The sequence below is a fragment of the Gracilinanus agilis genome, chromosome 1 (assembly GCF_016433145.1).
Source record: "Gracilinanus agilis isolate LMUSP501 chromosome 1, AgileGrace, whole genome shotgun sequence".
NCBI classification, from domain to species: Eukaryota; Metazoa; Chordata; class Mammalia; order Didelphimorphia; family Didelphidae; genus Gracilinanus; species Gracilinanus agilis.
Window position 1 is genome coordinate 79,974,131 of NC_058130.1, and position 15,355 is coordinate 79,989,485.

At 35.3% G+C, this 15,355-nt stretch overlaps 1 protein-coding gene across 1 annotated transcript in view; it reads right to left on the bottom strand.

Annotated features, from left to right (window-relative positions):
- ABCA13 (ATP binding cassette subfamily A member 13) overlaps positions 1–15,355 on the bottom strand; it is a 474,630-nt gene that overhangs the window by 119,216 nt on the left and 340,059 nt on the right. The window contains 4 exon segments of the mRNA XM_044676455.1: positions 272–525; positions 5,804–5,960; positions 12,775–12,890; positions 15,174–15,351. Of these exon segments, the coding sequence (XP_044532390.1) occupies positions 272–525; positions 5,804–5,960; positions 12,775–12,890; positions 15,174–15,351 (705 nt within the window).

Consider the following 15,355-nt stretch of genomic DNA (forward strand, 5'->3'; position numbering starts at 1 on the left):
TTAATAGTCAATTAGAGAATTAGAGAAATTGCCTCAGAGGTTCCAGACCTTATCCTCTGAAGTTCTCTTTCTTGGTAACATATTTATACTTATACTGGTAACTTATACTGACATAAAAAAAGAAAGTTACAAAACTTTGGTTCATTAGAGCTATATATAATAATGCCCGGATACTTTCTTATCTTCCAGCTTTCGAGAGGATGTTATCCTACTCTCCTGCTTCAGGAAATGGGAATGGATCCTTGAAAAATAAACTCAAAGAAAAACAAACCTTGGTTTCTGAAGCAAATCCCAGTGCAGCAGGATTCTCAAAAGAAGAAGAGTTGTGCCCTGCAGGGCCATTGCCACGAAGATCCAGCCCAAGAAATTCATTTCAAAGGGGCTCACATATGAATCAATGCCAAAGTTGTGGGTTAGGTCAAACTTAATCTGATTGTAGCAGAGTTCTATTAAACCTTGGCCCAGGCAAAATTGTGGGAAAATGGTAAAGACCCATTTGAGAACATTATAGATATTCTGCAGATTCTGTAGGGTAAAGGAAAAGACAGATCATTAAATACCTACACAAGGAAAAATCACTACCCTAAATCACTACATTTATTTCTAAATCTCTTATTGCAGATCAAAAACATAGTTTGAGTATTGAAAGGGAATTCAGAGGCCATCTATCTTGTCCAATTTAACCAATACCTTAACATAATGGAATCGTGTAGAAAAGATTTATAGGTATCCCTGTTCAAAAAAAATATAAGAAGTCAAGGCTGAAATGAATATTTAGGAATCATTTGCATAAATATAATAGTTGGAAGCATGAGAGTTGCTGAGATCACCAAAGGTAAGAATGTGGAAAGAAAAGAGGACTGAAAGCAGAACCTTAGGGAATGTTCCCACTTAGAACATGAAGGAGTAAGGGGAGGAAATCAAAGACTTCAAAAAACAGACAACAAATAAGTCAGCAAACCAGTCTAAAATTTCATCATGATTTTTGGAGCTAATCAAACAATCAAGGTAAAAAAATATAAAAATTATTTTTCATTTCCTCTTTTCAAGTTTTCAAGAAAGCATTAATCATAGCTACTATAGATCAGAACATTCTGAATGAGAATCATAGCCATACTTTTTTTTATTTCCTTTCCACCTTTGATTTTGCTTAATCATTACCCTCAAATTTAAAAAAAGTTTCTCTTATGAGATAATAAATGTGTACATATGATTCACTTCACTGTGTATGCCAAGACTTAAATACAAAATAATAGATTTGCAATTATCAAGGGAGTGTAATTAGTGAGAGAAGTAGTTAAAATAGTAGTCATTGTTCCTGTTCAAAAGAGGTATGACTAAACCTTCAATACTACTGAGGCTAAATACCATTCTTTGTTTTCCCAAATAGCAGAAATATTCATTATTATGGTTTTTCCTATGAATCAGCCTGTTCATGGGATGCACAATATATAACTAAAATTAAATAAATGAAAATAACATGACTATTATTGGGAAAACAAAACTTACAATATTTATACAAATCAATGAAAATGGTTAGGGGCATTTATTACTCTGCTGCAATGGCTTAGTGCTGGACTGACTAGGGATATATGGCATTGGAGACAGCATTTTTTTTCTCACAACCACTAAAGGAAAAATCAAACTGGCCATGAACTTATAACTGAGTCCTTATTTCACTGTGAAATATTCTTTATTGGCAGAGACTTGTTGGGTCCTTTTCAAAAATTATTTCAGGCCTCCTTTCATCTTATAACTGTCAACTACTTCACATCTTAAGCTGGCATTGTGCTTGGGTTTTACACTTTGAGCCTTTGAACACCCAGCTAAGTATTACCTAGAAAATAATCAGATGAGTATCTTGTTTTAAAATATACTGCTATGGAACATGAAACATCTATGGGAAAATATTCAAAATAAAAAAACTTTTTAATAAAAAATAAAATATGCCTCTGTGTATATGATATGTGTGTACTCAGTACTTCAAGAATCTCTGATTTCATCCATGAAAACATATAGAAGTACATACTTCTTCCATGAATGAAATAATTTGTGGATGAAAAATACTGATCAAACAGTAATAAACTTCTAATAATGAATCTTTCCTCAGTAAGACTTTCTACACTATGACTACTACTTACCACTATTACAGTTACTACTACCAACTATTACTAGCTAGCACTACTCCTACCAACAATAACTACTACCACTACTACCAATTACTACAGTTTCTTCTATGTTCTACTAACTACTTCTACCAACTACTACTACTACTACTCTCTTCTACTAACTGCTACTAAATTTTAAGTCACTACCAAAAAGAGAACTAGATGGGCAAAAAGCTAGAAATAATTAGGGATCATAGGAAGTGCTCATTTTAAAAGGCTGATTTTGTATCTGAAAGGTTTTCTGTATCAAAAAGTCTGTAGGTTCAGTTATTATTCATTTGCTCCAACTCAAGTAGATACAGTATTTGCAATCAGTAGAGGCAATGACTCACCCCAGGACTTTCATGTTAAAAAAAATAATAATCTGACAGGTCAGTGAAGAACTAGAGAACCTAGCAGTGTCAGGTAATGCCTTTACTCCTGAAGGAAGTTAAAAGGAAAAGGAGGTGGCTCAGGAGAGAAAATACGCCAGCAGGAAGGTTTTGTTCCAAAAGAAAGGTCTTCCATCAGGATGGATGATTAATAGGAACTCTTAAAAGCTCAAAGGGGAAACTAGGGCCATTGCTACCTTGTGGCTCTCCACAAAATAGGCGGAAAGGCACTGCTGACTCTTAAATTATACATATAGGGTACTGTTTGATTTATAGCCAGGCACTAACTCAGCAATGGGTTGTCTTTCAAACTGTCCATTTATAAGTTGGCTTGCCTGGAGCACATTTTCCATAGAAGCAGTACAATAAATGGTGGTTAGATTTTCAGTTCTACTCATTCTAGTCTAGTTAACTCACACTGTACCTTAAGAATCACACTACTAATTTGAATTAATACAATTCATCATTTTTTATCTTATGACAATGGAAAGTCTATTCAGAACTTTAACTACTCCTCTCCTTTTTCCCTGAGTAATCTTCCCCGCTTTTCATAACTACTGATAGGAGCTTTAGGTGAGGAAGGAATTTGAGACAAGGGGTTTTAAGAGACTCTTGGGCTTTCTATACCAATTCCCTAAACTATTGGAATCATCAAATGCTTTGGAGCTCAAGGAACCCATAAATATTGGATTAAGAATAAAGGGTTGGTTCATATTTGTGATTTCTTCATAATGGGGAACTCTTATGGTGTCAATTACAAAATTTGTCAAATTTCCACAATTTCCAGTCTCCTGAGTTACCCGGATTATATTACTTTGTCATGGTAGCAGAGTTATTAGGATATGTTAGATAGAGGCAGAATTTGAATTCAGTTTTTCTTGCCCTTAGGGTCAAGATTGTTGAATTTCTGCAATTTCCAGATTCTTGAGTTACCTGGGTTTTATTATTTTGCCATGGCAGCAGAGCTATTAGGATATGTTAGAGGCAGAATTTGAATTCAGTTATTCTTGCCCTTAGGGTCAAGAAACCCAGTTCTCCTGACTCCATACTGCTCTTTCTGTTACTTTGTGCTGTCTGCTACAAACTGGGAAACATTTGAAAGAAGCATTTGCATTGATATAGCTTTATATCGGGCATATGAGGACCCACACTCCCTACAGGGAAAGTAGATGAGAGAAGAAGGTTCAAAGACCCTACAATCATGAACCAGACAATTTTCAGGAGTTAAAGAATGAGAACTCAGTAGTGACTTCTCACATGGCAACATTTCTAAATCTGGCTTAACCCTTTTTGCCTTGGTTTCATCTTTTGTAAAATGAACTGGAGAGGAAAATGGCAAACCATTCTAGTATCAAAACCCCAAATGGTGTCATCAAGAGTTGGACACAACCAAAAAACTGAAACAATTGAACAACAAAAGATGTAGATATGGATAAATGATTAGTACAAATGAAAGAGGTATAAGCTTAATTTTAAAATAATCATACACCTAAGTTATATATCTAGTACTGAGAATAATTGTTTACTTATAATTTCACATATATCTCAGTTGAGCCTCACAGCAACAAGTAGTAAAAATATTAACTCCATTCGACAGGAAGAGGGGCATCCTAAAATGAGGGAGAAAATGCTGATCACACTGGCTTGAGTTCAAGCCCTCTTTCTGAAGCACACTTTCTGTAGGATCGAAAGTAATTCATACTTTAAGTGTACTGGATCCTGAAGTGTCAAATATGCAGACCCTGGGGCCAGCAAAACTCCCCAGTGAAGCCTTCAATGAAATTAAAATATAATTGGGAACTATTTAGCGAAGTAAATAAAAATAAATTAAATCAGAGATAACATTTAATTTTTAAACTATTGATATGGGCTAGAGGAATCTTTAAGTATGAATTAGTGACCCCTGTTTCTATTTGAATTTGTCACCACTACTACAGATAACAACAGCAATAATGATGATGCTGATGATGGTGGTGATGGTGATGATGATATTTATGACTTGCATGTATAGAAGAGATTTAAAGTTTACAAAGTGCTTTATAAATAATCTTATCCTTACCATCAACCCTCTGAGGAAGGCATGATTATTATCCCCCATTTTCCAGAGAAAGAACCTGAGGTAAAGACAGTTTAATGACTTGTCCATGGCCACACAACTATCAAATGTCTGAAGCAAGATCTGAATTCTGGTTTCCGCGACTACAAATCCAGCCTTCTATCCACAGTACATTTTACTACCTTTAGACAATTCTAAGATTATAAATTGCAGAGAATGTAAGAATTTAGACTGTTAATGGGAGCTTCCTCAGCTTTGTTTCCCAGGCCTATTGAATCCCAGGTCCAGTCCCTATTCCAGTTCCTGTTTTAGAGGTGAAAAGAACTAAAGCCCAGAAAGTAAATGTGAATTTTGTTCTTTTATTGTTTTTTATTTTAGGTCAGTAGGAAGAGATGAAGTAAAGTCTCAAGCCTGGGTTTTCTAATTCCAGGCTCAATATTTTTTACACAAAATCATCCCATAAAGAACCAAAGGATTCTCAAGAATTGAACAATGAAGACCAAAGCAAGCAAGAAAAAAGATGCAGAGCACCAAGCCCAAAGGGGAAAAAAATGGCTAGAACAACAGCATATTGTTTTGTTGTTTTCTCTAAGTTGCCTTTCTTTCCCAATAACCCTGGTGAGAATCAATCTGGAGTGAGCCTGGTCTAGAGGCCTCTGCATGTTGATGAATGAAAGGAATTGGCTGAAGGCAGTGAACAAAGCTCATTTTCTAGCAAAAGAATCTCCCCAGCTGCTGGCCTCCTGGGTGGCCTATAACAAAGGATTTTTTTAATGCATCCCTTCAAAAGCTATGCCACAGAGCCTTTAACAAGAGCATGGGGGAAAGAGTAAGTCTATCTCAAAAAATTCTATAAAGGTATGAACTAGGACCCCCTGGAATGGTTGAGGCTTTGGGCAGGTGCTGCCATATACATCATGCTATTAAAGCTGCTGCATCCAAGGGGATTCTATTCCTATCTGTACTGATTTCCTAAATATTCCAGCCTGATCCTCCTTCTCACTCTCTACCTAACTAAGGAAGAATAAGGCATGTTGATGAAAATTGCTCAACTTTGAACTTCTCTCTCTCTCCTAAAAAATCACTATTTTCCAAAAAAAGAAACTCAAGTTTCTTTCTGGTTTTTGTGGTTTCAGAGGTACAGTTCTATTAAAATTACTTGAGATCTTGCCAAACTCTTGAGAGAAGTGGGTTTGAGGTTCACTAACCTGTGCTTTGGAGACGACAGCTAGTAATCTCGGCATTATCGTCATTAACATGGTGCAAAGGCCAAAGATAAAGTTTAAGGAGATATAAGAGATGAAAGCCACATCAGAACTGGAGAAGATTCGGGATAGAAGATACATCCATGGTAGAGTGGCATAACTATAAAAAATATACAAGAATTTGGAGTTAATTGACAATTACAATTCTATTATAATATTTATAACTAACCTTTATGTAAAGAGGATTAGACCAAAGGTTCTATTGGTGTCAGGAATTCTCAGCATATAAATTACTTCCACCAACATATATCAGTAGCTCATCAAATATTTACAGTTTTAAAGTGGGTCTGAGAGGTTGATTGACATGGCCATGGAGAGATAAGTTGTGTCAGAGGCAGGATTGGAACCCAGGTCTCCTTGAATCTAAAATCACCCTTCTATGCACTACAATATATTGTCTTTTTTAAGTTGTGTATCAACACACATATATAACATAATATATAATATAACATTATAATATATTATAATAATAATAAAACAGTACAAGCTACACATTATAGTTAATTTAGAAGTTGATTAAGTGGCCTTTCCTTTAATTAAATAAAGAGGATACTCTTCTCTATTACCCATATTACCCACATATCCCTGAAATCCAAAATTGATACACAAGAAAACATGAAGTGGGGATTAAAGTTGCACATTGAAATTTAGACATACTTTTCTCTGGAAAAGTTCCTGATTGAGAGCTAGATAAGTGTTTGATAAGCCCTTAAAATAGATTTTAAAATAATAATGATAACTTCCCAGCCAAGGATCTGGGGTCCTGGCTTCATTTGACTTTTTCGCTCATTTTCTTGATTTTTCAGAACCATTGGAGCCAGTCACAGGGAGCTGACATTTACAACTCTATTCCTTCAGAATGCCACCTGAGGAGTTGGTGACTTTAACTTTGAAAGCATTGCCATTTCCCTAAGAGTTCCATATATCAGTCCTCCCTTCTCTTTGCACCACCCCCCGCCCACACTCAAGATAACAGTACTCTTAGGAGAAATGTGTCATTTTTATCATGGAGTGATTTATTGCTTTAGCCCGCACAACCCCAGCATGGTTTAAATGGCTGAGGTTTTCTTAATGTTTTACCCATCCCTGAAAATGATGACAGTGCAACATGAAGTGAGCGATGGCAAATCCTTAAGAGCTGCCAAAGATAGAGATTTCTTAGAGCGTTCTCTGTATTCTTAAAACATCCATTATGCTCTGAATTCATTCATCAGTCAAACAGAGCCGTTCATACATTTCAAAAAATAACAAGCCCCAAAATGTCATAAATAAAGTTACACGGATCTTTTGCAAATGACACATCATGTGCATCAGCCCCATAATTGAAGGAGGAAAGATTTTAAAGGTGCTTACTGATAAACTAGTCAAAGGGAAGAGAGAATCTATTCAACAGAAAAGCTTTAAAGAAATTACTATATTAAAAATCATGTTTTAAAACAAAATAAAGACTTTCATTTACTTATGATACCTAAATCATGAATTTCAGAAAAAATAAGAATGTAAACAGTCTTGTCTGAAATGGAATTACACACACACATACACAGTGGCATTTCTAGAAGTATAAAATAAAGCCATGCATTTCCTACAACATAGGTCTGGATCATATCACAACTATTCAAAAAATTCAGGGGTTCCCTTTTATCAATAGCATAAAATGCCAATTCCCCTCTTTGGCATAAAACTCATTTACAGCATAGATGTCAAACATGAGGCTGCAGGCTGTTCCTTTCAAAATGTTATGGGAAAATATTTAAGAAAATAAGTTACAATACACAAGAATGCAAACAAACAAGAATGGCTTTCTAAGTCAACATGCAGCCCAAAGGAAAGTTTATATATGAGTTAGTTTCCCCCATTTCTATTGGAGTTTGACACCACTGCTTACGATCTGGTTCCACTCGCCCTTGTTATATACTACCCTCCGCACACCCCCTTCACACATGCACTCTGCATTCCAGCCACACTGGCTTACTAGGTGATCACACACAATCTATTATCTCTTCTCTCTGTGCAATCTGGAATGTATTCCCCTTTTACTTTCTCTTCTTAGACCCTTTAGATCAGTAGTTCCCAAACTTTTTTGGCCTACCGCCCCCTTTCCAGAAAAAATATTACTTAGCCCCCTGGAAATTAATTTTTTTAATTTTAATAGCAATTAATAGGAAAGATAAATGCACCTGTTGCCATCACTGACCCCCTAGATTGCTGCAGCACCCACCAGGGGGCGGTGGCACCCACTTTGGGAATCACTGCTTTAGATTCATTCTTATTTAGCTTGTGTCATTTTCTAAAAAAGACTTTATGGATTCTCTCCTCATGTTAGTACCTTCACCAAAATAAAATAAATTCTTATTATTAACCTTGTATATAATTGTATTTTCTTTTACATATGTGTATTCTCCTATAAGGCAAGTTCTCCTTTGAATCCTCAGCTCTCTAGCATAATACTTAGTCCATAGTGGATAATCAATGGTTGATTGAATGGAAAATTTTGAGTTTTATAGAGACACTCTTAAAACTAAAAATATATGGAAGATCAAAAATTTCATTTATTCCCTAAACTTAAATTTCAACCTTGAGAAAATCACTGAGGGAGATCCAGAAGATAAATATAGTTTTTGCTTTCTAAGAATTTAAACTTTTTCCTATAGCAAAATTTTATTTTAAAGGATACATAGTTCTGTAATGCCATTAGACATGCCCATGCAGGCAAAATATCTATAGTTTATTCAACATGACACCCAGACCCTCTCTTTCTCTCTCTCTGTGCTGACTCATATATCTGAACCTGCCCATAAAATGATGAAGCTCTTTCAGTTCACCACCATCCATAATAAGACCCTGAGAAAATAATGTATTCTTTGAGCAAAGGGGGAAAATTATCAATATTGCTCTTCTCCAAGGACTAGCAATTCTCTTTTCCAAAGAAATGCAAAACTCCTTAGGTTGGCTCTCTGGGCATGGAAGACAAGTTCTGCAAGCTCTTCACTCAAAAAGATTCAGCTTTCTTCATTCAACTTCTAGGAAAACCAAATCTCTTCCACAAAAATCAAAGTTCATGCATAGTCAAACATGCAAAAGTTTTCTTCTCTCTAAATATCCTTCTGAATGCACCAAGTTTCCCCTCTCTAAGATTGACACTAATAGTAATAAGCTAAACAGCTCTGAATATAGCAGTGGACTTACCTCTCCTCCAGTCATCACAGGACCTGAAATAGTCCCTCAAATGACTTAGCCCTTCTCCTGCCAATCACCAGAGTGGGTCCCTCTCTTCCAGTCAACGTGCTCCCAACAAGGCAGCTGAAAGATCATTTGCTGCAGCTAGCAGTTTGACTCTTAGCCTTCAATCTCTTCTGCCTCGAGGTTCCTATGACTCGCTCAGTGCCCAGTTTCTTCCCCTGCCTCTTTCTAACTTTTCTTTTCTCTCTTCTACCTTTTTTTCATCCCAAATGTCCCAGAGTCTCAAATCAGATCCTCCTAGTGGCCACTGACTTATGAAATAAGACTCAAGAAACTGACTTTCAGTTATGACCCATCAGTCCTTATAACATCTTCCCATAGTTTCAAAAGCATTGTCTTTTATAACTTCATGGTTACAAACTTTAAAGCTCTAAAAAAGACACACAAATGAGCTCATGTGCTGCAATACCCTTATAGTCATCATTATGTCAGTTGTTACTCTGATTTCATTAAAGGTCTAATAGTATATTCATCCAAGCAGCAATTCTTTGGATCCCGGAATGGTCTATCTCTCTCCTCAATATTTAATCTAAGCAACTACATTTCGTTACAAATTGATTTTATCAATCTTTCTTTTTCTTCCCCCTTGACAAACCAAACTATTTACATATAAAGAGGGGCATTATTTTACAGAAGCAATCAGTGGAAAAATCAACAGCTCTAATCAAAGGATCTGGATTCAGATCCTTTTCACTATCTGTGTAACCTTGTGCAATTTATTAAATCCTTTAGGTATCCATTTTTTCATCTACAAAATGAATGGGTTAGTTGAACTAGATATCCTTTGAAGTCCCTTCCAGCTTTCTCACTATATATAAATATATATGTGTGTATGTGTATGTGTGTGTGTATTTTTTGATTTGTAAATATTTAATCTATGATTTTTTCCTTCTAACAAATAAATGGATAACAGAATCTTAGAATTAGAAAGGACCTCATAGAGCATCTGCTCCTTTCTCCTTCTGAATGCAGGATTTCCCATATTGGACACCCTTTATACTTTATAGATTATCAACAATTCCTTACTTGAACTCTTCCAGTGACAAAGAGTTCATTATTTTATGCAACAATTTTTCCCATTATTAAATAGCTCTAATTGTTAAAAAGTTGTTCCTTAAATAATAAATGTTTTAGGGCATGTGGCAAAATTTGGGACACTAATGCACTGCTAGTGGAGTTGTGAATTGATCCAACCATTCTGGAAGACAATTTAGAATTATGCCCAAAGGACTTTAAAAAGAACATATGCCTTTTGACCCAGCCATGCCACTCCTAGTTTTGTACCCCAAAGAGATAATAAAAAGGGTTTGTACAAAAATAATCATAGCCGCATTCTTTGTGGTGGCAAAAATTGGAAAATGAGAAGATGTCCCTCAACTGGGGAATGGTTGAACAAATTGTGGTATATGATAGTGATGGAATACTATTGTGCTGTAAGGAATGATGCTATGGAGGATTTCTATGTGACCTGGAAGAAACTCCATGAAACGATGCAGAGTGAAATGAGCAGAACCAGGAGAATATTGTACACAGAAAGTGAAACATTGTGGAACTATTGAATGTAATGGACTCTGGTACTAGTAGCAATGCAGTGATCCATTAGAGGGACTTATGAGAAAGAACGCTATTCATATCCAAAGAAAGAACTGTGGGAGTAGAAACTCAGAAGAAAAACATGTGACTTATCACATGTTTGTATGGGTACATGATTTAGGGTTTTTGTTTCAAAAGATTGCTCTATTGAAAAAATGAATAATTATGGAAATAGATATCAAGTGATAACATTTGTATAACCCAGGGGAATTGCTTGTCGGCTCTGGGAGGTGGGAAGGAAGAGGGGAAGGAAAGAAAACGTATCACAGAAATATGAAAAAAATTTAAAAAAAATTTTAAAGAAAGGTGTTCCTTTTTGTAAGTCAAAATAAGATCTACTGTAGCTTCTAATAATTGGCTTAGTTTTATATTTTGATATTATGGGAATGCATTTGTTTCCTTTCTACATGTCAGTCTTTCAAGTTTTTTAAGTTACTTAAATTTGCCCCAAAATCTTTTAATTGTTTGTATAAAACATTTTTGGAGTCCTAGCCAACTTATTTGTAATCATTTGTTTTGTCTCATTCTATGCCCTGCCGACTTTAAATATAGTATGACTCCAAAAATGAGTACCAATAAAATATGAATTTGAGAGATCCCTACATGCAATGTATTCATTGAATCAATATTCAAGAGATCAGAATAATATTCCCAACTCCACCAAGACTTATAATCAATAGCTCCTTATCTGTAAAAGAACATAATAATATTTATACCATCTCCATCCTTAAGTGAGATAATGAAAAGAAAAAAAAAAACAAACAGCTAGGTGACACAGTGGATAGAACTCCAGTCCAGGGTCAAGAAGTTCTGAGTTCGAATATGACCTCAGACTCTGCTTAGCTTCATGACTGGACAAATCATTTAACTTCTATTTAACTATAAAATGGGGGTAATAATAGCATCTCTCTCCCAAGGCTGTGGTGAGTATCAAATTAGAGATATTAATTGTAAAAGGCTTAGCATAGTCCCTGGCACATAGGAAGAAGTATGTAACTATTAGCTATTATTATTAAAAAATTTAGAAACCAGATATTTCTTTATCTAAATACCACACATCCCTTCTAAAAACACAATCTAAATTAATTTACAATCCTTCTAAGTTAGCTCTGTCATTAAATAGAAATGGAAACTAGACTTTAGAAAGCTTTAATGACTTGTGTAATGTCACACACATAAGAAGTAAGAAACAGAGACAATATTCACACTTGTCTCCTCTCACTCAAAATCTAATATTCCTTCTACCTCACTGAATTTCATTAGGAACAAGATTAGATGAGAAATTCTATAAAATCATTTCTGATTCTTACATTTTTATATATCTATTGATTTTTTAGAATGAAAAAGTGGATAATAATTTATTTTAAGATCTACACTCTGAATATACATAGATGTACATATATGTGTATGTGTATAAAAGACCAAATTCTTTCTATAACCTCATTTACATATATCAATAAATATATATGTACATAGATGTGAATTAGTTGCAATAGATCATCACATTTCAATTGATGAAGAGAATGGAAATATAAAACATTTAATCCACTTAGAAAATTAATCTTTTGTTAGTTTGTGGAAAGTAATTGGACGATCTTAAGATGAATATATTGCATTTGTACTATTTTTTCAAGTTTAAAAAACTAGCATTCGGATGAACCTTTTCTGATCATGAATATCACAAGAAGCAAAATGAGATCTTTGCAAGGCATAGAAGTTCATGATGGAAACCTCTCCACTGCAATTTCGGGGCTAACAATTTTCCTAGTTTGAACACCTAGATTAGGCTCCGTGACGATAAGTCAGAATCTGTTTCCTACAGTATAAGATTATCAAACAGCTGGAGGGCCTTTCTGAGATCAGGACAGCCCAGTTCTCATTATGAGTGTGTCACTTCTCTCCCTCCTCCCACAGAGCATTCATCATCATGCTAGAGCTTGTTTTCTCAATATCTCTTGCAGAAGCATAATTGCTGGGAGAGAGAGAAAACCATGCACCCAACAGCAGGTTCAAAGCAATCCTAGGGTTTTCGTTTGCGAGGAACACACCATAATTCCACTGTGGCATTTCCAATCACATACCCGAAAAGGGCCAGCAGGAGGGCAGTGGCTGCCAAGTTCTCTCGGAAAGTGAAGGCTGTTAGCTGGAAAGCAACAATAACTCCAATACACAGGCTGACTGAAACCAGGTAAAATAGCTTAAAGGGAAAAAAAATAGAGAGAAACAGCAGATCAGATGAGTTCTTTATTATTATCTTCTTATCTTGGAGGGGTCCCTTCATCTTGCATTCATAATATTTTTCTTCCAAATCATTTCATTCGTTACAGTTATCCTTTCAGCTGAATGACTATAATTTCATATCTGACCTGAGCAAAACATTTAGAAGGCCCTGAATGCAATGTGTAAGGGGCTATGTGTCTTAGGATTATATTATGAAATAAAGAACTTATTTAAAACATTAATTTAAATAACTGTACATTACTTAAGGCATATGTATTATTAAACTTTTTTAAGCTTGACAAATATTTTTATAGGCTTCAATATCACATACAGGTTAGGTTATATTATTAAGTTTTATTATACATACGGATCAATACTATTCATGAGACAACCAAATATCCTTTTCTCATACATAGGATAGTGCCAATATTGAGAACAGAGTGTGCATATTAATGAAGAAGGCTCATTATAGTATTTGAGATTTTAAAAATGCATGCTTAACCCCTCAGAAATAAAAAAATAAAAAAGGAGTATATCTATCAATTCCCATTTGATTCTCTTTTCAAATGTTAAAAGAACTCATCAGGAAGTTCTTGTTTTTTTCTGCACTGACTGAATAAATAAATGGGTTTAAAATTCTATACATGTTTATTTAGTCGCAATGAGACCAGAGGTCAAATTGGAGAAGTTATTATCCATTAAGAAGAAAACACATTTCTAATAACTTTATTCAAGCTCCAAAAGCAAATAGAAAGAAATAGAATTTTTGATATAACCATATGTTCATCCTCACTTTAAATATTCATTCCTTGATTACTATGCAGGCTCCAGTGTATCATGGTATTTACTGATTCTAGGGCATAGAATTTAGAGCTAGAAAGGCATTTAGGGAATATCCAATCCCTTCCTTCATTTTTTGATGAGAATACTGGGTCTTGGGATGGCAGGTGAGCAGCTCAAGATCATATAGGTAATAACAAGGGTCTTGGCTCATTCTATTCCTAGACAATTTTTCCTGCTGTTTGAGAAAAAAAAAGCACTTTATTTGTATCTGTTTTAAAAAGATGATATTGCTTATCTGGTTGTGCTTAACAATAGCTGTTTTCCCAATAAGAAATGACTGTGTGGCAAAGCCTTGAAACTTCTGGGCATAGCACTGAAATCTTTTATTCGAAGGGAGAGTGGATGGCCAAGAAGCAACGAGGCCATTTGAAAGTAAGCCCAGACATTCTTAAGAAACAAGCCTGATTCCCCTCTCAAGTCAACTCGGATCCTAGTGATGCTCTTTTGGTTAGATTCCAGGCCAGGATATGCTGGTAAATGCTTAACTGTCTTTCTAAGAAAAAAAGATGCATGCCTTTAGTTTTGCTGTGCATTATTAATATTTTGTCCAACTCTTTATTAAGTCTAGACAAACAACAAAACAATAAATCAAGCCCTTTTTGGTAGCATTTAGTGATTTCGGAGGCATAAATGTTCACATGGAAAATTTTAAATCTGCTCTCCTGAGTCTGTATAAGTTTGCTCTAGCACACCTCTGGAAGGTTTAGATGTAGAACAGGAAATAGAAAATATACAGTCTTTGCAGGTTGAAATTTAAAGTTCTATTAAAAAAGGAAGAAAAAATTCATTCTTCCAGTTCTAATTATTTAGTAAAAAAAAAGGCTCCTCCAATGATAACAATAATGAGTCAATTCAATAGTGCTTTAATTTAAGTACTTTCCTTTAAAAAAAACATGAAGTACAAGTACTATGAACCGTAGCTTATAGATGAAGAAATTAAAGTTTAGCAAGTTGAAATGGCAATCAGGGTCACATAGTCTCTAAGTAATTCATGCAAATTAATGTCTTGACTCCTAGTTCAAAGCTTTAGAGAGTCATCAATAAAATTGGAGAAGGCTGATAGAATGATGATGCCTTGAGTCGACCTTGAGATCCCTCTAAGGTGGGGTTCATTTTAGCTGAAAACCTGAGCTGTGAGAAGCTCCATCTCCAAATTCCTGGTGATAAAATGTGAGTCATCAGTTCCCTCCTCTATCAAATGAAAGGGGTGGACTAAATGATCTCTATGGTCCCTTCCAGCTCTAAGCCCTATGAATCTTTTGGAAACCTAGCCATTTGTCTGTCAGATACTGAAATAAAACTATAAATACTGTCTGTGAAATTGCACCTTATTTTCTAAATTGTTCTGAGGTTATCGGATCTCCCAACCCACTTAGCCAGCTAGCCCGTATCCACAAATCCTATTTCAGTAACATACCATATCATAAATGAAATTAGTAAACCAATAGGTCCTATAGCCGAGACCACTGATGTGCTGCAATCTCTTCGCTCCACACACCCTGTCTTTGACTATGGAGCTGCCAATCGATGCCGTGAGGATGGAGAAGCCCAGCATGATGCAGAGCGCGACTCCACACTGTCGGACGCTCTCCAGGCTAC